Source organism: Stylophora pistillata, chromosome 2 (assembly GCF_964205215.1).
Source record: "Stylophora pistillata chromosome 2, jaStyPist1.2, whole genome shotgun sequence".
Lineage (NCBI taxonomy): Eukaryota > Metazoa > Cnidaria > Anthozoa > Scleractinia > Pocilloporidae > Stylophora > Stylophora pistillata.
Window position 1 is genome coordinate 40,701,039 of NC_142520.1, and position 19,675 is coordinate 40,720,713.

The following is a 19,675-nucleotide window of genomic DNA, read 5'->3' on the forward strand; positions in this document are numbered from 1 at the left end:
TTCGTCAAGTGCAAACTAATATAGTCAGCAAAAAGAACTTCGCACATCGTTGGTTTTTCCTTTATTTGTGATTATGCCAGGGAGTGTTCCTGAAACAGCTTCTACTCGTCAACCAGTTTAGGGTTATTCGTTGGAGCTTGTTTACTATGACAAAAGCAATTTCAATTTTCACGAATAAAGGCGATGAGCGATGTGTTGTCCTTCAATGTGGCTCGTTTCGTTTGTTGCCTGCTTGTTCTGCTTTTTTATTTGTTTATTGCCTTGTAAAGAGTTAATATCAAGGAAGAAATTATGGGACTAAATATATGTGTAAACGTATCCCTTTGGTTATTATATACATCAGTTAATAACCGATAGCTCTTTAGATTCATATTTCTATCTGACTCTCACATATTCTAATGAAATTTTGAACCCATAAATCCGATCAAAGTTTGATACTTTTTTTGAAATCGACGAATGTTGTGTCAATGTTATTACGCGATCGTAATTGTCATTATGTACATTTTTGGTTAGATACAATATATATATGAAGTTCATATATCTTGAACTTCTGATTTATTATCACGGGTCTCTTACGAATCAACTTAACGGCCTGCTCCCAGTTGGCTTGTTAACTCAATTGGTAAAGCGCTGCACTAGTATCGCAGAGGTCAGTGGTTCGAATCCCGTACAGGCCTGATTTTTTTCAGGTCTGATTTTCGCTATTGCATAAATAGTGCTCTCTACTGCGAGGATCGTGCATCATACGTGTACATTTTTGTTTCTTATATTTATTTGGATTTTTTAAAATTCACCTTTGGAAAGGCTTTCGACTGGACAAAGCTCTTTAATAATATTTATTAATAATCTATCAAAAGCGTTTGGTGTGGTATAGATCTTGCCTTGGAGTTTTGATTAAAGTTGGAATAGAACACCACATCCATCTAAAGTATAAACAACAGAGTTCAATAGATGAAACCTCTCTAGAACACTTGAAACCCTTGAAAACAATAGCCACCGAAAAAAAAAAAAAACTAACGATAGGAAGATAAAAAACAACGAATTGGCTAGCAAAAAAACAAAATAAAAACAAAAACAAAAACAAACACAACAAAGAGAGTATAAATTAACAAAGCCACCGAGTCCTAGAGTAAGATTGGCTAAGATAGTCTTATTTGTTGACGATCAGTCTGAAGCTTAGGCAGCTAACGACTTTGCATCGACTTTCTGTTTGTAAAATCATTTTCTCTTAGGTGCAGTTCAAAGCACTGGTATTGCAGATCTGAAAGAGTCTTGTAGGGGTGAAGGAAAACTGCCACGAGTTTGAAGCCATATTTTTTGTAGAGTCGAATGGCTGGTGTCTGTGCGTTAGTTGTGGTGAGTACAAGTCTTTCTAGTCGTTTATCTTTCGCGTAATTAAGGAGCTCGTCGAGTAGTTTCCTGGCGATTCCCATTCTTCTACAGGCTGGTGATACAGACATCCTTTGAAGTTCAGCCACTCCGGGTTTGTGGCTCTCATTATGTACGAGTCCAACCATTCCAACAACTTTACCACTCCATTCAGCCACCCACAAGTGGCATCCATCGTTGGTCATGTAAGTCTTTTCAATGTCCCTCAAATCTGTTGCTAAACACGAGTTGATGAACTTCCAACACTCTATGTACACATGGATATACAACATAGAAAGTGCAATTGCGCAGGTAAGGATGTAGAGGTAAAAAGCTGTGCTGGTCCACTGGAATAACACAACGAGAACAAGAACGAAGAGGCTTGATGCAGAGCTTAGCCATATGTATCTTGGAAACACAACACGTAGAACCAAACTGATCAACTGCACCATACCTTGAGTAAAAATATCTCGGCAGTTTTGAAGATCTTTAGTTCTGTATGCTCTTACTTGGACATAATTGCTGTTCGATAGCTGATAGGATTGTTGTGCCCTCGGTTCTTGATGAGTGTGCGAAGAGGAGATCTATTAGAAAACAGAGACTCAGTTTTGCAATGTTTGTAAATCCGGCAGGTGTATATCAAAACAAGTATTTGGAAAGATTACGTGATTCGATTGAAAAAATGTTGCGTTTCTACCGAAACGAACAGAATAGGAAAAATTAATTGTAAAGGTTTTATAATTTGGAATCAAATACTCGAAGCTACAGTTCGAAAAAGAGAACTGAGTCCGTATTTATGCTGAATAACAATAGAGCCAAGTCTGTACATGTCGCTCTACCAAAAAGACATAACAGGGGATATCAGGGTTTATTACACGACTCGGGCAGTCAGAGGGCCAATAACTAAAATCAACCAATCAAAATGCTCTATTGCCGGTCCAATATTCTCTAAGTATTGGACCGGGCACTGTCCCGAATGGTCCCGGATGATACCGCACTTGTGTCCCTTTGAACTTCAGTCGTATAATAAATCTCTTATTAACCAAGCTTGCTCGGGACCGTACTGAAAGAATATCGGCCCTCGGTCTTTTTTGTACGGACCGAGCGCAGCGAGGTCCGTACTGTCAAGACCTCGGGCCGATATTCTCCCAGTACGGCCCTCGCGCTTGGTTAATAAGATATATATAATATAGGGTTTAGTAAATTATACCTGAAATTGTACAATTAGCGAGAAGTAAGAGGAGCCAAGCAGAATGAAAAGCCTGCGAAAAAAAGAAAACAAATCTTTTGCTTGAAAATTGTCAGAACCCGCATGTTTCTCCTTGAATTACCTTCATCTTCATCGTGAATGTTTCCTTTCGCAAAGTCTGTCTGATTCTAGACTGTAGATGTTTGCTTTAGCCTCTAGCTTATCTGGCAGCTTATCGAGTACTGACAAAATTTGACCTCTTCTGCCGAGTTTTGTTCGTCTGACCCACAAGTGGAGTTATCTGTGAGATCAGGAGTAAATTTGTGGTAAGTGCTTACAGAAACAATCAGACGAAGATTTAAGCAAATAACTGACGGAGCAGACGGCACAGCAATTAATTCAAACCCGAACGTTCGATGCAGTTATACCCAAAACGACCTACGAATGAATCTTTAATCCATCGAGTCTCGTCAACACTTTAAACGGGGACAAATGAAACCCCTGAAAAAAACTAAAAAAAAAGCCCGGCTCACTTTGCATGAGGTAACAGTAAACTATCAGGTGTCAAGGGAATGTTGCACTACAGAACTTAAAGCACCGGCACTTAACTTTTAACCGCTTGAAGCAATCAATTATAATTACCTGAGTATCCAACGTTGCTGCTTATAATTTTCCACTTAACAGTAGCAATTTTTTTACCCCCTTTGAACGTTTTGTTATCAATATCATAAACGTGAGTCGAGGTCAAAGTCTGATGATACGGGCGACGCCGGATTTCAAAGATCAGTCGATCTAATGACGACCAATGGAATTTGAATATTTGTAAAGAATACATGGTGCTCCACGTGCCAACCATAAAACATAACTAAACAGTTCTATCCACCCGTCTGTAAGTGGATCTGAAGTAACGCCATATCAAACGTAGTTCTCTTCAGCTATTTTGACGGAGGACTTCTACCATTTTAAGTAAGGTATAAAATATCACACCGTACAGAAAGACGATGTGTTTACAACTCTTGAAGAGAGACCACAAAAATGTTAAGTCTTGTTACTAAGTAACACGAGAAAAATATTTTTTAGGTAGATCTTCCGCCGGTCATGCAATCAGTTAAAGACAGCCTGAGGGTTGTCAGTTGCTATCATAATCCTTACAGTGAATGACCCATGATATCAAGATTACATGCAGTTATCATAATTTTTTTTCGCATTTTTTTCCGCAGTACTGTCTTGTTTACCCGATCAACTCAACTCAGCTTCCACGACATTTATTGTTAAAGAAGAGGAGTCGACACGTTCATATGTGCACGCCCGGGCAAATAACAAATTAAACAAAACAAACAGCAGTAGAAATTCGCAGAAAAGTCAAAGAAGTCTAACAGATTAACCCTTTGAATGCCAACCCAGGTGCATGCCTCGCAACCAGCGGCCATATTGGATTTTTCATAAAATAATTTTACTCAACAATTTGAGCCCTTTGGCATTGTATAACTCTTTTTAGCTGCGACATTGTCCTCCTCACTTTCACTATCTTCGTTATTTTCATTCTCGCTTTCGAGTTCGTCGATCTCTTCGACTTCTTCCCCGCTTTCATCTTCATCCTCCGAGCTCGAAATACTTTCATTGTACTCTGAAACATCTCCATCACTTTCGTCGCCTCATATCACCTTTCGCCTCATATCGCCTTTCGTTTCCTCATATCAGAGTCTCTATCAGCGAAAACTTCTACCAAAACTTCCTCAGCTGTCATTCGACGTGTGCTGGCCGCCATGTTGGATTTGGCAAGGATTTGCCGCGAAAATAAACAAAGCCTTCTGGGTGTTATGTTGTGCCACAGTGCAAAATTCTGTGGTCAGCGGATTCTCAAATTGTTCCCAGGTCCTTTGAAACAACCACGGATAAAAACCTTGAACGACCGAGAAAAGAAACAAAATGCTTGTCAGAGGACGTATATATACGTCCTCGGTATCTGAGGGTCCTATTTTAGGACGTATATATACGTCCTTGGCATTCAAAGGGTTAAGCAAAAAGACAGAGCAAAATAAAGGGATAAAATAACTAGGCTATTGCGAAAACGATAAAATGATAAGTTAAGGGTAACAACAAAATTATTTAACAAATGAGAAAACACGAGTACCGTTATCAATGCTGACTTCATTTCGTTATCTGGCAGGCAATAACGGCTTAAGGTCATTTATTGATTCTTACTACTACAAGGAATAAAATGTTGTTTTTTCCGTAGTTAGTTCGAGGGAATTAAAGAACCTTTGTAAACATTATCAGCACTTCTCTTTCCTCAAAGACGAAAAATCGAGTTTGGAAAAACTTTCCCTGAGGGTTGTGGGTGAGGATATAGGTAAACTGAAAAGGGTGGGGGGGGGGGGGTTGGTGGTGAGGGAAAGGCAAAAACTTATTGGGTTATATGGCAAGCACTGCAATGCGTGTCGTTGCAGGCAGGCCACGTATAGTCTATGTTATTAGATGCACCAAACACTCTCCCTATGCTGAAATGATGCATGTAAAGAAACTTACTTAATATAATTTTTCGCGTACACAATCGTGAAGTAGCGTGATCCTAAAGTTGAAGTGTGAATATGAAAAGTGTCCTCTCTATTTCGAATTACAACGCAAAATCGACGAAGTCAGAGGATAAAGTTTATATGCCACCGGTACACACATCACACTCTTTCTGATGCGTAGGGTTCTCTAAGGTTTTGAGCACTCTGAGTAGAATATCTTGCTAAAGCACGATATTGTAACAGAAAGATCATGGCGTGAGCTTCAGCTGATTATCCTCCAACGAAGTTCCAAAAATTCTCGATCGGCACTCTTAAAATGCAACAATTCGCAGTATTAATTCTTTGCTTTCCTTATCCTTTCGCAGTTGACTGTCTGCTATAAATTGGGGGCTACATGGATACCATATAATTCATGATGACTCAATCGAAGCTCGAAGAACTTGATTCATACACCGATGTTTCTTCCATCAACGAATACGGTCGTCCTTCGTATCACCTCTAAACAGAATATCACTCCAGCGAAGCATCCAAGCACAATAATGACCAGGCTATATTCTAGTAGCACTTCTTGAGCTGTGATCAATCTTTGTACACCGGATTCATTAGCCAGAAAGGTTTGCCGAAGGCGTGGCGTGGGTTGGTTCATGCTTCCTCTTGCCATCGTACATAAACTATAATATATGCAATGGCTTATATCGCATTAGCCTGGCTGAAGACAATATCAGACTCGTATGAAAAGAATGTCAAAAACCCGTGACACGGTTAAACGTTCTTGAAGTCCTGATACCTGTTGCAAGGACAACAAAAGTGTTCGAGTACTTAGCTATCAACAAACACAGCTAAGGCTAAGTGTAATTCGAGCCCTTCAGCAAGTCATGTGGAATGGTTTATCTCATGGAGCTTTATCAAGGAAATTTCCCTTTATAAATTAAACCCTAAAAAATAAAGCCTTTTGAGCCACAGTTCTCGGTATGGCTTACCACTTTTACTTTCACCAATTGAATAAATTGTCCTTCCGTCAAAAAACGGTGCTTTTCGAAGACACACTCGCCAAAATTCTGTGCATTTTTCTACCTTCTAATTCCCGAGCTCTTGAACACGGTCTAAAGTCTCTACCGCCCGTGGTCATGTAGTCACGAAAAACTGTACAATCTTTCTTCTCTGGTATTGGAACTTTTTTCACCTTTTTTTGGGTAAATGGTAATGATCCTCAGTTTTCTAAAAACTCTTGGAAACATCAGGATGAAAAATTCAGCCGAAATGTGAATGAGGTCTGAAAACAACAATTGTAATTAGTGATTTCGTGAAGATTTCGTGACCATCCGAGCTATAACAATAGCACGAGTTTTAATTTTTACTACACTGTCATGGCAATCATGTCTTCCAATTTCTTACGCGGTTTGGTTTCCACTAGCAGATACTTTTTGCGCTGTCAATGACCACAACAGGAATCTTAGACCGCTATGGAAAATATTCCACTCGCAGCTATATCTTTATGCCAATTTGGACGGGACTTTTGGTAAGTTTTCTAGGATGTCGTATCTAAAACAGCGGATGACCTTAACTCGCGTTCGTTTCATGAAGCACGCTATCAGTCAGATAACTCGTTCGTAAATTAAAAAAAAAAAAAAAAACACACACACACACACTAAAACATCCTCAATGTCATGCCAAATCAGATGGCTACCATGTAGAAAAATTAAAACAAAGTATAAAGTTACAGAGTACTGATATAACATACAGTTCCCCATACAGAACGAACATCGAATCCAAAGAACGATATATAGATACGCGTGCATCGAAACTGCACAATGCGGCACTCTAATTAGCGGTCACACTGTTACGCGATCTATTTTCAAAGTCCCGAAATTGTTACCCTTTAATTACAGCAATTCGCACCTCTATCAAGCGCGATCACTTATTACTAAGGCCCCGTTTACATGGTCACGGCTACCCGAGACAAACCTGAAAAGGGTAAATAATCTACTTGCCCCTGTCCTGAACAGAGTACAAACCTGTCTTGAACAGGGTATGGTATTATGAACTGAGGGTTGTCAACCAGCCATTACAAGGTCATCAATTAACATGAGATCAGATAATTTCCGGAAGAGAATGCTACTCAAGTCAGTATCCTTTAATTTAATAAATTATTTTATCCTGAAAAGGGTAAATAATCTATTTGCCCCTGTCCAAAACAGGGTCAGTGCAAACCAGTCCTAAACAGGGTATGGTATTATGAGCTAAGAGATGTTAACCAGACATTACAAAGTCATCAATTAACTTGACATCAGATCATTTCTGGATGAGAATGTTATTCTAGTTTGTATCTTTTAATTTAATAAATTAAATTATTGTGAAAAGGGTAATCTATTTGCGCCCATTCAAAACAGGGTGAGTGCAAACCTGTCCTAAACAGGGTATGGTATTATGAGCTAAGAGATGTTAACCAACCTTACAAGGTCATCAATTAACTTGATATCAGATCATTCCTGGATGAGAATGCTATTCTAGTCTATATCTTTTAACTTAAATCATTTTACCACTTATCAGTACTATAATGAGTGTGCACTGACAGAGTAGATCATAATGGTAGGTTTAGTTTTTCTGAGTTGGATGAATGTGAAGATGGTAAGATGTCACTTTGTCACACAGGCATGAATCAGTGCATCCTGCTGTACACAATATTGTTCAGGGTTGTTTTTTCTCTGTTAGAGCTCTATGAGTGTTTTAGTCAAAACATTTTTTATGATGTTTCAAAGTTACAGTTACTTTCTGTGATTATACAATTCCTTCTTTCAGATTAATCACAAGTAAACAGTTCATTTAGTAATCATTTCTCTTTGATTTTCCATTACCAAAATCACCTTTCTATAGATGTAGTGGAGGCATTTTGCTACATTAACTAGTTTAGAGCTTAATGCTTGCTGACCTTTTGTTTATTTCAAGTTTAGAGATGTGTGATTTTAGACTCATCAGACACGATTTCTCTAACTGGAATGAGTTATTACAAAGTTTAAATTCATGTAAATGGAGTGAGCGTGTATTGGTCTCTTGTCCTGAACAGGGTTTTAAAATAGAGGGTGTTGTCCTACACTTGGTAGGATTTTTAGAGTACCGGTATTTCAGTGGTAATAATATGCATGAAAAAATTACTCAGTTCTGATTGGTTAAGATAAATGCAGTTTTCAGGTAATTCAGTGCAGAAGAGAGTTAATTCAGTGCAGAAGAGGGTCAATTCAGTGCAAAGAAAGTAACAAGCCAGACATTCTGCTTTGTCAGAGTGATTGGTCAATGTCAATGTCACTTGCAGGGTTTGAATAAATTATTTTTGCATATGATCCATGCCCTTTTCTTCTGCATAATTATGATAAGCTACCTCGTATTTTTTCGTGTACATTATTAATACATAATCACATGATTTTTCTTGTGCAATTTGGAATAAATAAGCACTTGTAAATTTTTTCAAAGACCACAAATTGCACTTGCTCTATGGGCTCATGCAATTTTCTTAGACTTTGAAAAAAATTACTCTTGCTTATTTATTCCAAATTGCACTCGAAATCATGTGATTACCTATACTAAACAGGGTCAGGATTTCAAATCCTCTGCACTTCCCCTATACCCTGCATAATGCAATTATGCATAATGCAATATGCATAATCCACAATATGTTATTTCTTTCATTCTGTAAGAAAGTCAAACTCACTTCATTTGAAAAAGAGAGTAGAACAATGAGAGAAGGGCAGAAGGAAAGGAAAAATAGTTCATTAAGTGCATGGTACATAAAGTAATAAATTGTAGGCTGGAGATCCATGCAGGGCATACATAATATAGTCTTCAGTGGATGTTGAGTGAATTAGCTTTTTCACAGATGAATATTAAATCTGTTAATGTATGTGTTCAGAAGAAAAATGTCATATTATTTTGTTTTGAATGAAAAGTCAAAAACTATTTCAGGCATCACCTTATTAGTATCCCACAGAAGAAGCACTCTCTTTACCCTTGAATTGATTTTCTTCAGATTTTAAGTAATGGTACTTAATTGATTTTAATCCATTGAAATTTAGAATATAAAGCCAAAACAACAACAGCAACAACAACAAAAAACAAACAAATGCTCATCCTGTATACATACATTTCACCTTCCACAGGTCATTACATACAGAGCAATGAATATACTCTGTATCATCTTACGTAGCCTCATCAGCAATAATTGAGATTTTCCTTTCAGCTCGGCAACAATGGCCTCAATGGAAAGAAATCCTTATTTAAAGGTAACCACATAGTTTGTCTTACATGTTTGAGATATTGTTTAGATCCTCGCATGAAAATGACCATACACTCCTTTACCATTGAGAATTACAATATAGGTTAATTGAAATACTGCAGTGAGATTACCATAATTTAGGAGATATCAGTGTTCATCATTCTTAAACTTTGAGCAGGCCCTCCTTTTCAGCATAACCCATCACGTGAGTGAAAAAAGTGTGAAAATAAAGCTTGATATTAGCCCACCATGGGAAACTCTTGAAGTGACACAGATGTGCTGCAGGAGCTACATAAGTGAGGTTCTCAAAAAGTAGTTTGAGCACCTCACCCATGGAGCTCCTATATGGTATATCAGCCACACTCCAAGAGTTCCCTGCTGTGTTCTAACAGCAGCTTTTTTTTCAGCGACTTTTTTTGACTCTTGTGACAGACTTTGCTGAAAGGGAGGGACTGCTTGTAGTCCACATGATTCGTTACACAAGCTAGATACGCTATAGCTAAATGACAATTTATTCACTGCTGTTCATCAAATTGTTGTGTGTTTTAATTAATTACCATATTAACATATGCACTCAATGATCCATAACTCCATCATTTTTAATAATGGCATGAGTACGTATTAAATGAATGTGCAATAAGTAAAATGATTAAATAGATATTACATAATTAGGTAATCGAAAATCAATGAATCAATCAGTCATTGTTGCAGTGACTAATTATAGCTGTCTATTGTCTATCTCAATTTGTTTTGTCTCTAAGCTTGTTGATTCTCCAATGGAGGATTGAAATGACAGGGAGATGACAACCCCTTCACCTTCCTTGCAGGTTCAAGGAAGTAATTTTGTGGCAAGTGGACTTGTTCAGGTTGTGAAGTGCTCACTATACAGTTTATATCAGCTTTTCAAAATGTGACCATTTCTTGTGTGTTAAATGATATTGTGGAATAATCCCAAGAAATATACCATTCAATGTAATAATCCATGAAATATTTTTGCTCCCACACAATTAGTCTGAATACATTATGTGACAGAATATGCCTCAGCCTAAACTGGGGAATATCCTAGGATATACCACTAGTCATAATTCCCCAATTTTCAAGCCTTACATTTATAATGATAAAAGCATTAGTTTTAAATACTGCAACAGACAAAGGCTTGTTTTGGGACCAGGTACATCAGTTTATTAAACGTATAAAACCCATGTACATAAAAAAAACTAGACTATTAAATCAAAGGTATTCAACACATGTGTGGAAGTGCTGTAGCCTCATGGTTAGTGCTCGACTCCAGATCGAGTGGTCCCGGTTGAGCCCTAGCCGGGGACATTGTGTTATGATCTTGGGCAAGTGCCTCTCTTCACCCAGGGGAACAAATGGGTGCTGGCAAATTTAATGCTGGGGGTAACCCTGCAATGAACTAGTATTCTATCCAGGGGGAAGTAGAAATACTCCTAGTCGCTTCATGTTATGGAAACCAGGGTTAAGCGCCGGCCCAATGGGCTACTTGGCTTGTAAGTGGGCTTTATCCTTACCTTTAACCATTCAACATATACACCAAAACAACCATCCAGTAATCAAGGATTAATTACAAACACTAATATAGAAACAATCAAAAGTGGCTATCAGAAGTGGGTGGGAGAGAAGGCTAATAAGACTTTCTTAGAAGCTAGAAATAAACTTATTTAACTTACTTGCTAGACTGCTAATAACTATTATTTAAAACTGGATCATTGGATAATGCAATTCAAGAATTTTTATTGGCTTAGCGATTATGGTATATGAGCCAATAATTATACCATAATCTAATATCTGTACATTGTAACATTCAGTTTCTTCTTACAAAATAAAGTCAAGAAGATTTTTCTAATATCTTGGGAGTGTTTTTTTTTTTTTTTTTTTAATAAAACAATTATTCCACTTGTGCTTGTTGGATATAAGATGATTAGAGCCAACTCGGCGCTACGCTCCTCGTTTGCTATCTATCATCTCATATCCAACCTGCGCTCGTGGAATAATTGTTAAGTACACAACTAAGATACCTAAGCAGTAATATACTAAAATAATTTTGAATTGAAAATGCCCCAGCATGGCGCATAGCCATAATTGGCTCTATCCAACTGGTCTTATGATTTGCATATGATGAACAAATTGCTCATGATTCTTAAGGAAAGGACTAACATGTAAACTGCCTATATCCAGCACAGACCTCTCGGTTATCGATTTCTAGTTTCATATTAATAGAGATTTTTATTACACGACTCCGGCAGTCAAAGGGCCAATAACTAAAATCAACCAATCAAAATGCTCTATTGCCGGTCCAATATTCTCTAAGTATTGGACCGGGCACTGTCCCGAATGGTCCCGAATGATACCACATTTGTGTCCCTTTGAACTTCAGTCGTATAATAAATCTCTTATTAACCAAGTTTGCTCGGGACCGTACTGGAAGAATATCGACCCTCGGTCTTTATTGTACGGACCTCGCTGCGCTCGGTCCGTACTGTCAAGACCTCGGGCCGATATTCTCCCAGTACGGCCCTCGCGCTTGGTTAATAAGATATATATATTCACTAACATTTCATTAAAGATGAGTGTTTGTAGATTTTGCTACATAAGAATCGAAGGGGCATGTTTATACGTTCTTATAGTTCACCACTAAATTTTCTCCGGTTCTTATTGGTTTAAATCGATCATGTGACGCGATAGTGTTCATCCGTGGAGGGACACTATCAGCCCAGAGTGCCCGCCCGTAGAAAATACCCGGATGGAGAGTGCCCGTCCGTGCAAAATACCTGGATTGATAGTACTCATCCGTGAAAAGTTTTGAAAAGTTTGACGACCGTGAAGTTAGGCAGATCGGAAAAACAGTGACTTTTCAATTCTGACAGGTATAACGTATTATTTAGCCAATGTACGATTGCGAATTATTGACATTTATGACAAGCTGTAAGCGCGGAAGAAAATTTAGTGGTGAACAATAAAAACAATAGAGTGTTTATGTCTCGGAACTATCGCTCTGATAGTTGCCCCTTGGAAATTTGATGTTCTTGAAACTAGCATATTTGCCCTTGAAGCTTTGCTTCTTGGGCAAATATTTGTTTGAAGAACATCAAATTTCCAAGGGGCAACTATCAGACCGATAGTTCCTCGACAGAAACACTCTATTGTTTGAATAGAGTCATATCATAGAACACTAAAAAAAAAATAAACAAAATCCCACACGCAGTGAACAGTAAATTGTTCATAAACATTTTACCGGCACTTGCAAAAATATTTGCAGGATACTAAACTCAATAGCTTCCATTTGGCGCAAAAATATACTTGTATATACATATTTGTCCTTGTCAACACCATCAGTGCCTCTAAAACTTACAGTTTTCCCCAAGCTTTGCTCTCGAAAAATTGTTCACAACTATATATATATATATATATATATTTTTTTTTTTTTTTGAGTTTAAGTGTTTGTTGGGCGGACAAACATGTAACTACATTTTATTGCTTTGCTTGCAACTTGTCGCACAAGAACAGAGACACGACTCGGTTACATGTGTTCAATCTGTAAACTGCAGATATGACAGAAGCAAAAATGAATGAAATGAGATACAATGTAGATGTATGATTACAAAGAAATGTCCCAAATATCATTGTGTAAACTGTTCAGAAAAATTAAACATTAGAATTCAAGGGAACTAGTAAGGAAAAGGTATCTTTCACTTTAAGGGGTGCAGGAGAGAGGGGAATAGGAAGGGGGAGGGGTCCAGATTTTGTTTACACCCTTTGACCGGCGGGAGTTATTGTATGGGTAATTCAATAATGAATTAAATACCAGCGGAATTGTTGAAAATTTTTTCCATGTCACAGCTTTGCACTGCACTCGTTGGTAGAAGTAATATTCTAGGAAAACTTGCACATGTCATTTTAACAAGCTAAAAACTATATGTTATGCCTTCGTAACGATTACAAAAGCTGACGTTTCGAGCGTTAGCCCTTCGACTAATGACCAACCAGGCACTTTTAACTGCGCTCGTCCACGATGCAAAACGTGTGCTTTCATTCACAACACTAATAGAATATCGGGACCCAAACGATCCATTAAGATCACCGATCACTTCACGTGCACCTTCGCCAATGTAATCTATTGCATAACTTGCACCTATTGCAAAAAGATTTACATCGGCGAAACAGGCAGAAGACTAGGTGACCGATTCCGAGAATACCTTCGAGACGTGGAAAGGAATGACAAGGACATATCGAAACCAGTCGCCAGACATTTTAATTTACCTAATCATTCTAAGCAACATACGGCAATCTGCGGTCTTTCCTTACACTTAGGTAGCAGAGAAAGCCGTAAAACTCTTAAACAAAAGCTCATCTTTCAAACTGGCAGTCTAAATCCCACAGGGATCAACGAACGCTTTTCATTCCACTAATATATTCGTGTTTTTCTCGTTGCCATGTTCCCACCAATAACGTAGCTCCATTTTCTGCCTTTAAAAGCACACAGAACCCACAATTCCTCTATTCGCGCCGACGAAGGGCTAACGCTCCAAACGTTAGCTTTTGTAATCGTTACGGTGGCCAATTTACCATTTCAACTTTGTTGATATATCCAAATTATTTCGTTACCCCCACCGACGCAGCCCCAAACAGTTTCTTTAGAAACTATCAGCCTTTATTTAAATGTTATGCCTTTTAACTACATTAGTAGAGCTTGGATATGGCTCGTCAAAAATCTGCGTTATGCTGGCAAGAGTTAAGATGGGAAAAAGCTGGCTAACCTCATAATCTTACAACACATTAGATCGTTGCAGCAGCCAATTATGACAAATGATAGAGTAAAAGATCGCTAAAAGAGATTATTTTCTCAGTTTGGAAACTGAGTCATTTGTTCTCCAAAATGTTAAAATCCCAGCCCTAATGTAGTAAATCCCTTTTATGTATAACAATCTACTAAGGCACATCACACCTTCTATTACCCTCTCACGAGAAACTTCGGGTGTAAACCGTCTAGAATGCTTTCAGTTTCGAGTCAGGCAAAATTGAAAGAATTCTCAGCACCAATCAAAGCAAATGATACCTATCGCTGTGCCACAAGGAGCTCTTGGGAAATCAGTACAAGAACAAACAAACTGCCTAACGTACTATATAACTACGCTGGTGACGAAGAGCAGCTGATCTCAGTTTTGCTGGCTAGCATAAGTTTTCTGGAGCAATCAAAGATCAAAGTGAAACGAAATCGATGCAATCCTAGATTTCTTTCGATCATCACTTAAAAAACTGCTATGAGACTACCCAATAGAGGATTTGACTGTTCACCGAGAGGTAAAGACCAAAAAATGTAGATATCTCAGGTACAAAGCGCAAAAAAAAGATGTAAGAGTTAGGAGGCTGTCTCAAATTACAGTGATATAAATTCGTTCAAAGTCATTTATACATTTTTCCCTTTATTCTCAAGGAATTGAGTTGTCCAGGCCCCAACCGGCGCACAAACCTACCAGTTAATACCACAAGCTGCACCACAAGCTCTCTCCCCAGCTGTGATGGCGTCCCAAGGATACATGGGCCAGTTAAGAACCAGTCCAGTTGCTGTAATGATGGTACCCGCAGAAAATATGCAGAAACTGCCTAACGCATCAGGAACAGCTCAAATATATGCTCCAGTACCCTCTCAAGTGCCTCATGAAACCACCTATTCGAGTTCTCCCCTTCTCTTGGAAGATCTTTAGGCATGCTTAGGTATGCTTCAGTTCAATCTGAGGGTGCCAAAAAAAAATACCGTTGTTAAATGTCTATTTTTGTGTTTGTTTTTTGCTTTTAGCCCTTTTTATATTATCTCGCGTCGTCATCATACTTTCCTGCTTCAGGGAGTGATTTGAAGGAAAGGCAAGACAGTGGAAATCATTAAATGATGAAATACAGTAGTTCGTTGTAGAAAAAGAAAGGAACAATAGGTTTTCTACAACTCTGCAATTTTGCCTGTACTGTTTTATTCAGAGGGAACGTTTAAAAAACGTTTAGATAAATTTCGTCTACAGTAGCATAAGTCTAAGAGGATACTTAAAGAAAAAAGCTTACTTTTAGTAGAGGACATAGAAGCTATGTATCTGTAAAGAGAAACCCCAAGCTGGCGACTTGGTACATGTTGTGCGGTTGCAAATCTTATGGCAATTGCTGTTTTCATTTTTTGCCTCCTCGATCAGTTTGTGTGAGTGAGGGAGAGAGAGGCATAGAGAGAGAGAGAGAAGGAGGGGGAGGGAGAGAGGGGAAGGGTGGAAGACAGAGAGGGGGAGGAGGAGGGAGAGGGAGGGAGGGGGGAGAGATAGAGAGGGGGAGGGAGATAGGGGGAGAGAATAGAGAGAGAGAAAGATTAAGGAGTAATCCTATAATTCACAAGGGTACAGTTTAACGGAGGGTCACAGAATATCGTACCCAGGGTACTTTTTCAGTTCTTTAATTATGTCGACATTTGGGCTGTCTTTGTTTTTTTTTTCAGGTAAGCAATGAGTATAATGTATGTCGGGTAGATTCTTTGGAGTTACACCAATTCACCATCAAAATTTTAACGAATGTATGTTGTTAAGTTGAAAAAAACAAACAAAAAAACAAACAAACAAAAACAAAACAAAACAAAAAACAAAAAACAGGCATCTCAGCAGGTGTTAGGTTACAATAAAAAATTACGTTGAACACTAGCTTTTTGATGATAGTAGTTGAAGTTGTAGTTGAAGTTAGTACACGTTGTTGCAGCAAGGTAGTGGTGCATATAAAAAAAAAAAGAAGCTATTGTGATCCAAAAATCCGGGCCTAGTACTCTTAGCTCAGCGAGTTTGCGAAAGCTATCTTTCCTCTAACTCCCCAACACTAGCTATGGACGATTCGTGTTCTGAAACTCTTACAACCTTACGTAGAAACCTGCCTATAAACTCAAAGATCGTTCACAGAATCTGCCAAATCGGCGAAGTAAACCAACGACTTCTTAATGTTTGGTGACAAGCATGGTAAACGATGATGGTTAGCAAAGCTCACAGATAAAGGATGTTAGCCAGTGATTACCAAAGGCAGGGAAAAAATTTGTCGCTATCAGAGCAACTTTCTTAAAACGCAAAGGCTTTCAGAGTGGTCGATCGACCACTATTACTTTCGAACTGTGAGCCTTACTGAGACTTTAACGAAGTCCCTATTTTGACCACATTTAGGGGGGAAATTCAAATATTTGATCCAAAGATGAAATAATTCTTCTTTGCATGCGGCCGGCAGTCAAATCTGCCGGCTCAGAGCAAGGGTCCTTCCAGTTTTACTTAAAGAATACCCTTCTTCCGAATTTTGTTGCTGACTCATCCCTATTCACCAGTGGACATTGTCAAAATGGTAAAATATGCGTGTTACAGCACGAGAATAATGACTGTTTGTGTCATCGATTCAAGGGAAGGTAACAAAACAGGTGGCTGTTTTGAAGAAAAATTTGGTATCCGCCGAGTTACATTCTAAAGTCCCTACCGCTGCCTCAGCTTACCAAACGGAGGATTACTTAGACACAATGAGAATACGTTAGAAAGTCACAAACATTTTAGGTAGAGTACCACAATTGCCAATGTTTGCCAACAAATGTGGGCAGCATGCGCGCGGCCGAGATGTGTTGAAAGATCGATCATGCGACAAAGTTGAAGTGGTCCATCGAGTTTTCTCGGCATTAGTAGACCCCAAGAGCCGTTCAGGAGGGATTTCAAAAATTGAACCTCTATCCATAGTTTTCACCATTACAACAAGTCTTGTACCTAGTTTTATACCTGATTTATTTGCAAAGAGAAAATTATTCAAAACACAGGAAATAGTCGACAGTTGTTATTTCAAAACCAAGCTTGTGTAGAGGAAAAACAAAAACCTCGTGCTGGGTGATTTTACGGAGGAAACTTCAAAGCTCATTTCAGAAGTTGTAGAATCTCATTGTCAGGGAGCCTTTTGAAAACCAATGACACAAATATCCCCCTAGCTTCTAAAACGACGGCTCTTTTGCGCTTAGAAAAATTCAACGGTTCAGTAGTTCCTTTTCTAGAAGAACACGGTGGTTCATGAAAAGACGCCGCTTTTCCTTCGAAACAGCTGAGTACTAAAAACAACGTCTTCAATCGGCACGGGCAATCCCATAACCGATTACCACTCTTAACTCAACTTAACTTTTTAACTTAACTTTTTATTTAACGAGGGATTTTATTTCCCATTCATCATCCACACAGTAATAACTGAAAACTCTTGCTTCGGTTAACACCAGGCGACCTGCAGTGGTGGTCTGAATGCGCCACCACGATAAGAATAACTTGAATTATCTCACGAACTAACAACCCTTCATATGTCCGATACACCTACACTATCTCACCCTTAACGACCCTAAAATAAATCGAAACGCGCACACAAACGGTCAATCCTTCATCCGAAAAAACAAGTGGCTGATTTGGTCTGACAAGTGACGGATCATTGTTTGATCAGGATACGTAATGCGTAACGCTGAGGCCAACTTTAATGAGGAATTCGCCTGTAAAATTTAGTGCTACACGCACTGAGTCTGAGAATTTGCTGAATGATGGTGAATCAGCAATGGTGACATCTCCTAAATAAAATTTAGGAAGTTCAGTTTAACGATTTGGTTAAAAAAAAGGCCCAAGGGATAAGACTGGAGGCCAAGCTACAGTGTTACATGCGTGGGAAGAAATCAGTGAGCCGCAACAGTTGTTCACTAGATGTTGGAAGAACTCTAGCTATATAGTGTATCAGAGGACTTTCGTCCAACGCAGACACCTCTAAAACTCTGCACTGTTGAGGTAAGCAAAGCCCGAAATTGAACCGTATTATCTGGAGTTGCACTTATTGGTTACGGATTACAACAAAAGATATACCCTCTGTGAGGACTAAATCGTTCATTTGGGGATAACTTGCCAAAAAGGCATTCAACTATAGTCAAGGAAGAAAAAACTCGACCTGAGTAAAGATAATCTTCCCAGAGATTTCAGATGCTATTATATCAATCAGAACCGATGGAATAAATTTCTTGAGTATAGTATGCCTTTCATGTCAGGCACTCCGACTTATTCTTTTGGAACAACAGCAGTGCGAGTCTTGTGTGCGTGAGAGCTCTCTTGTCTTCAACTTGAGAGAAAGTATTGTAGCCCCTTAATTCTATCACAGTTACCTACCGCTCACACAGCAAAAGTGATCGTGCTAAAGAAGTAATTCAAATCGTGGTTTAGCTTCGAAAAGACACCGAAAAGCTGCGGTTCGCATCGCCTTAACTAAGACGAAGGTAACTCTTGTTTTTCTTAAATGCTGCGGGGGTGTTGGCATTATCACGGCTCAAGTAAACCTACATTACTTAAGTAAATCTCTGCGGCAGTGCCAGAAACAAAGGATGAAATTCGTGAGCTCCCTTTATCGTGATTAAATTTTTTTAGCCCTAATTGAAATTGACTACTGCTATTGAATGTATATTTACTAAGCCATTAGTTTTAGTCAGACAAATATACGAAAGAGCAGTCGGGTCTTACATGAACTCGTCAAGGTTCGTTAATTTCCGCAGAGATTGCAAATGATGATATCGATTCGATCTGATACGACTTATAATTATAAGTTTTTTTCTTCCTCTTTATTGTTATTGTCGTTTTTTTTTTTTCCTTACGAACCCCCGCGTTAGTTAGACCGAGCTCGTCTTTCGAGAAACCATTCATTCGGAACATTGGCACGATGATGTCAGGATTTATTCGTGCTAGCGAGAAAGTTCTTCATTTGAATTTCATGACAAAGTAAAGCGCGCCAGCCGACCCATTCTAGAAGATAAACAATCAAACGGAGAAAGCTCTCAGATAAAGTTAGCGCTAGGTTCGGCATCATTTCAAAGTATGAGCAAGCTTAATTACCACATAAACACCATAAGGTGCATATACCGCAAGGTAGCATATTGGGTCCTGTGCTATTTTTAATATACATTAATGATCTTCCCAACTCCCTGCGGGGCGCCGCACCAAGAATGTTTGCCGATGACACTAATCTTACGATATCTGCTAAGACATTAACAGAGCTTAAACTAGCTCTAACCCCTGAATTGAATAACCTTAGCCGTTGGCTGAAAGCTAACAAGTTCAGTCTAAATGTTGCTAAAACAGTGTTAATGATTATTGGATCAAGACAAAGACTATCTGCCCAATGTAACGACTTAGAAATCAGAATTGCCCAATGTAACGACTTAGAAATCAGAATTGATGACCAAATTATCAAGAGAGTCAACCAGACCAAATCTTTGGGTCTTACTATAGATGCCCAACTCTCTTGGAATAGCCACGTTGAAGA

General features: G+C 38.7%; 1 protein-coding gene and 1 pseudogene across 3 annotated transcripts; one reads left to right on the forward strand and one right to left on the reverse strand.

Annotated features, from left to right (window-relative positions):
• Nucleotides 1-822: 822 nt before the first annotated feature.
• LOC111333889 (N-acetyltransferase 8F1) lies at nt 823-6,244 on the reverse strand. 2 transcript variants are annotated; one of them, XM_022939524.2, is made up of 3 exons: nt 3,200-6,244; nt 2,700-2,858; nt 823-1,952 (listed from the first exon to the last, which is right to left on the reverse strand). In XM_022939524.2, exons 2-3 carry the CDS (start codon nt 2,709-2,711, stop codon nt 1,185-1,187), a joined length of 780 nt encoding a protein of 259 aa, XP_022795259.2. In that variant the 5' UTR covers nt 2,712-2,858; nt 3,200-6,244; the 3' UTR covers nt 823-1,184. The 2 variants fall into 2 exon arrangements, with proteins under 2 accessions (XP_022795259.2, XP_022795261.2); XM_022939526.2 differs by lacking the exon at nt 3,200-6,244 and having other exon boundaries at nt 2,700-3,172.
• A 5-nt stretch (nt 6,245-6,249) lies between these two features.
• On the forward strand, nt 6,250-14,993 carry LOC111333890 (uncharacterized; annotated as a pseudogene). Its single transcript, XR_015996748.1, has 3 exons — nt 6,250-6,592; nt 9,305-9,347; nt 14,796-14,993. The product of XR_015996748.1 is annotated as an uncharacterized LOC111333890 (transcript).
• Nucleotides 14,994-19,675: the final 4,682 nt, after the last annotated feature.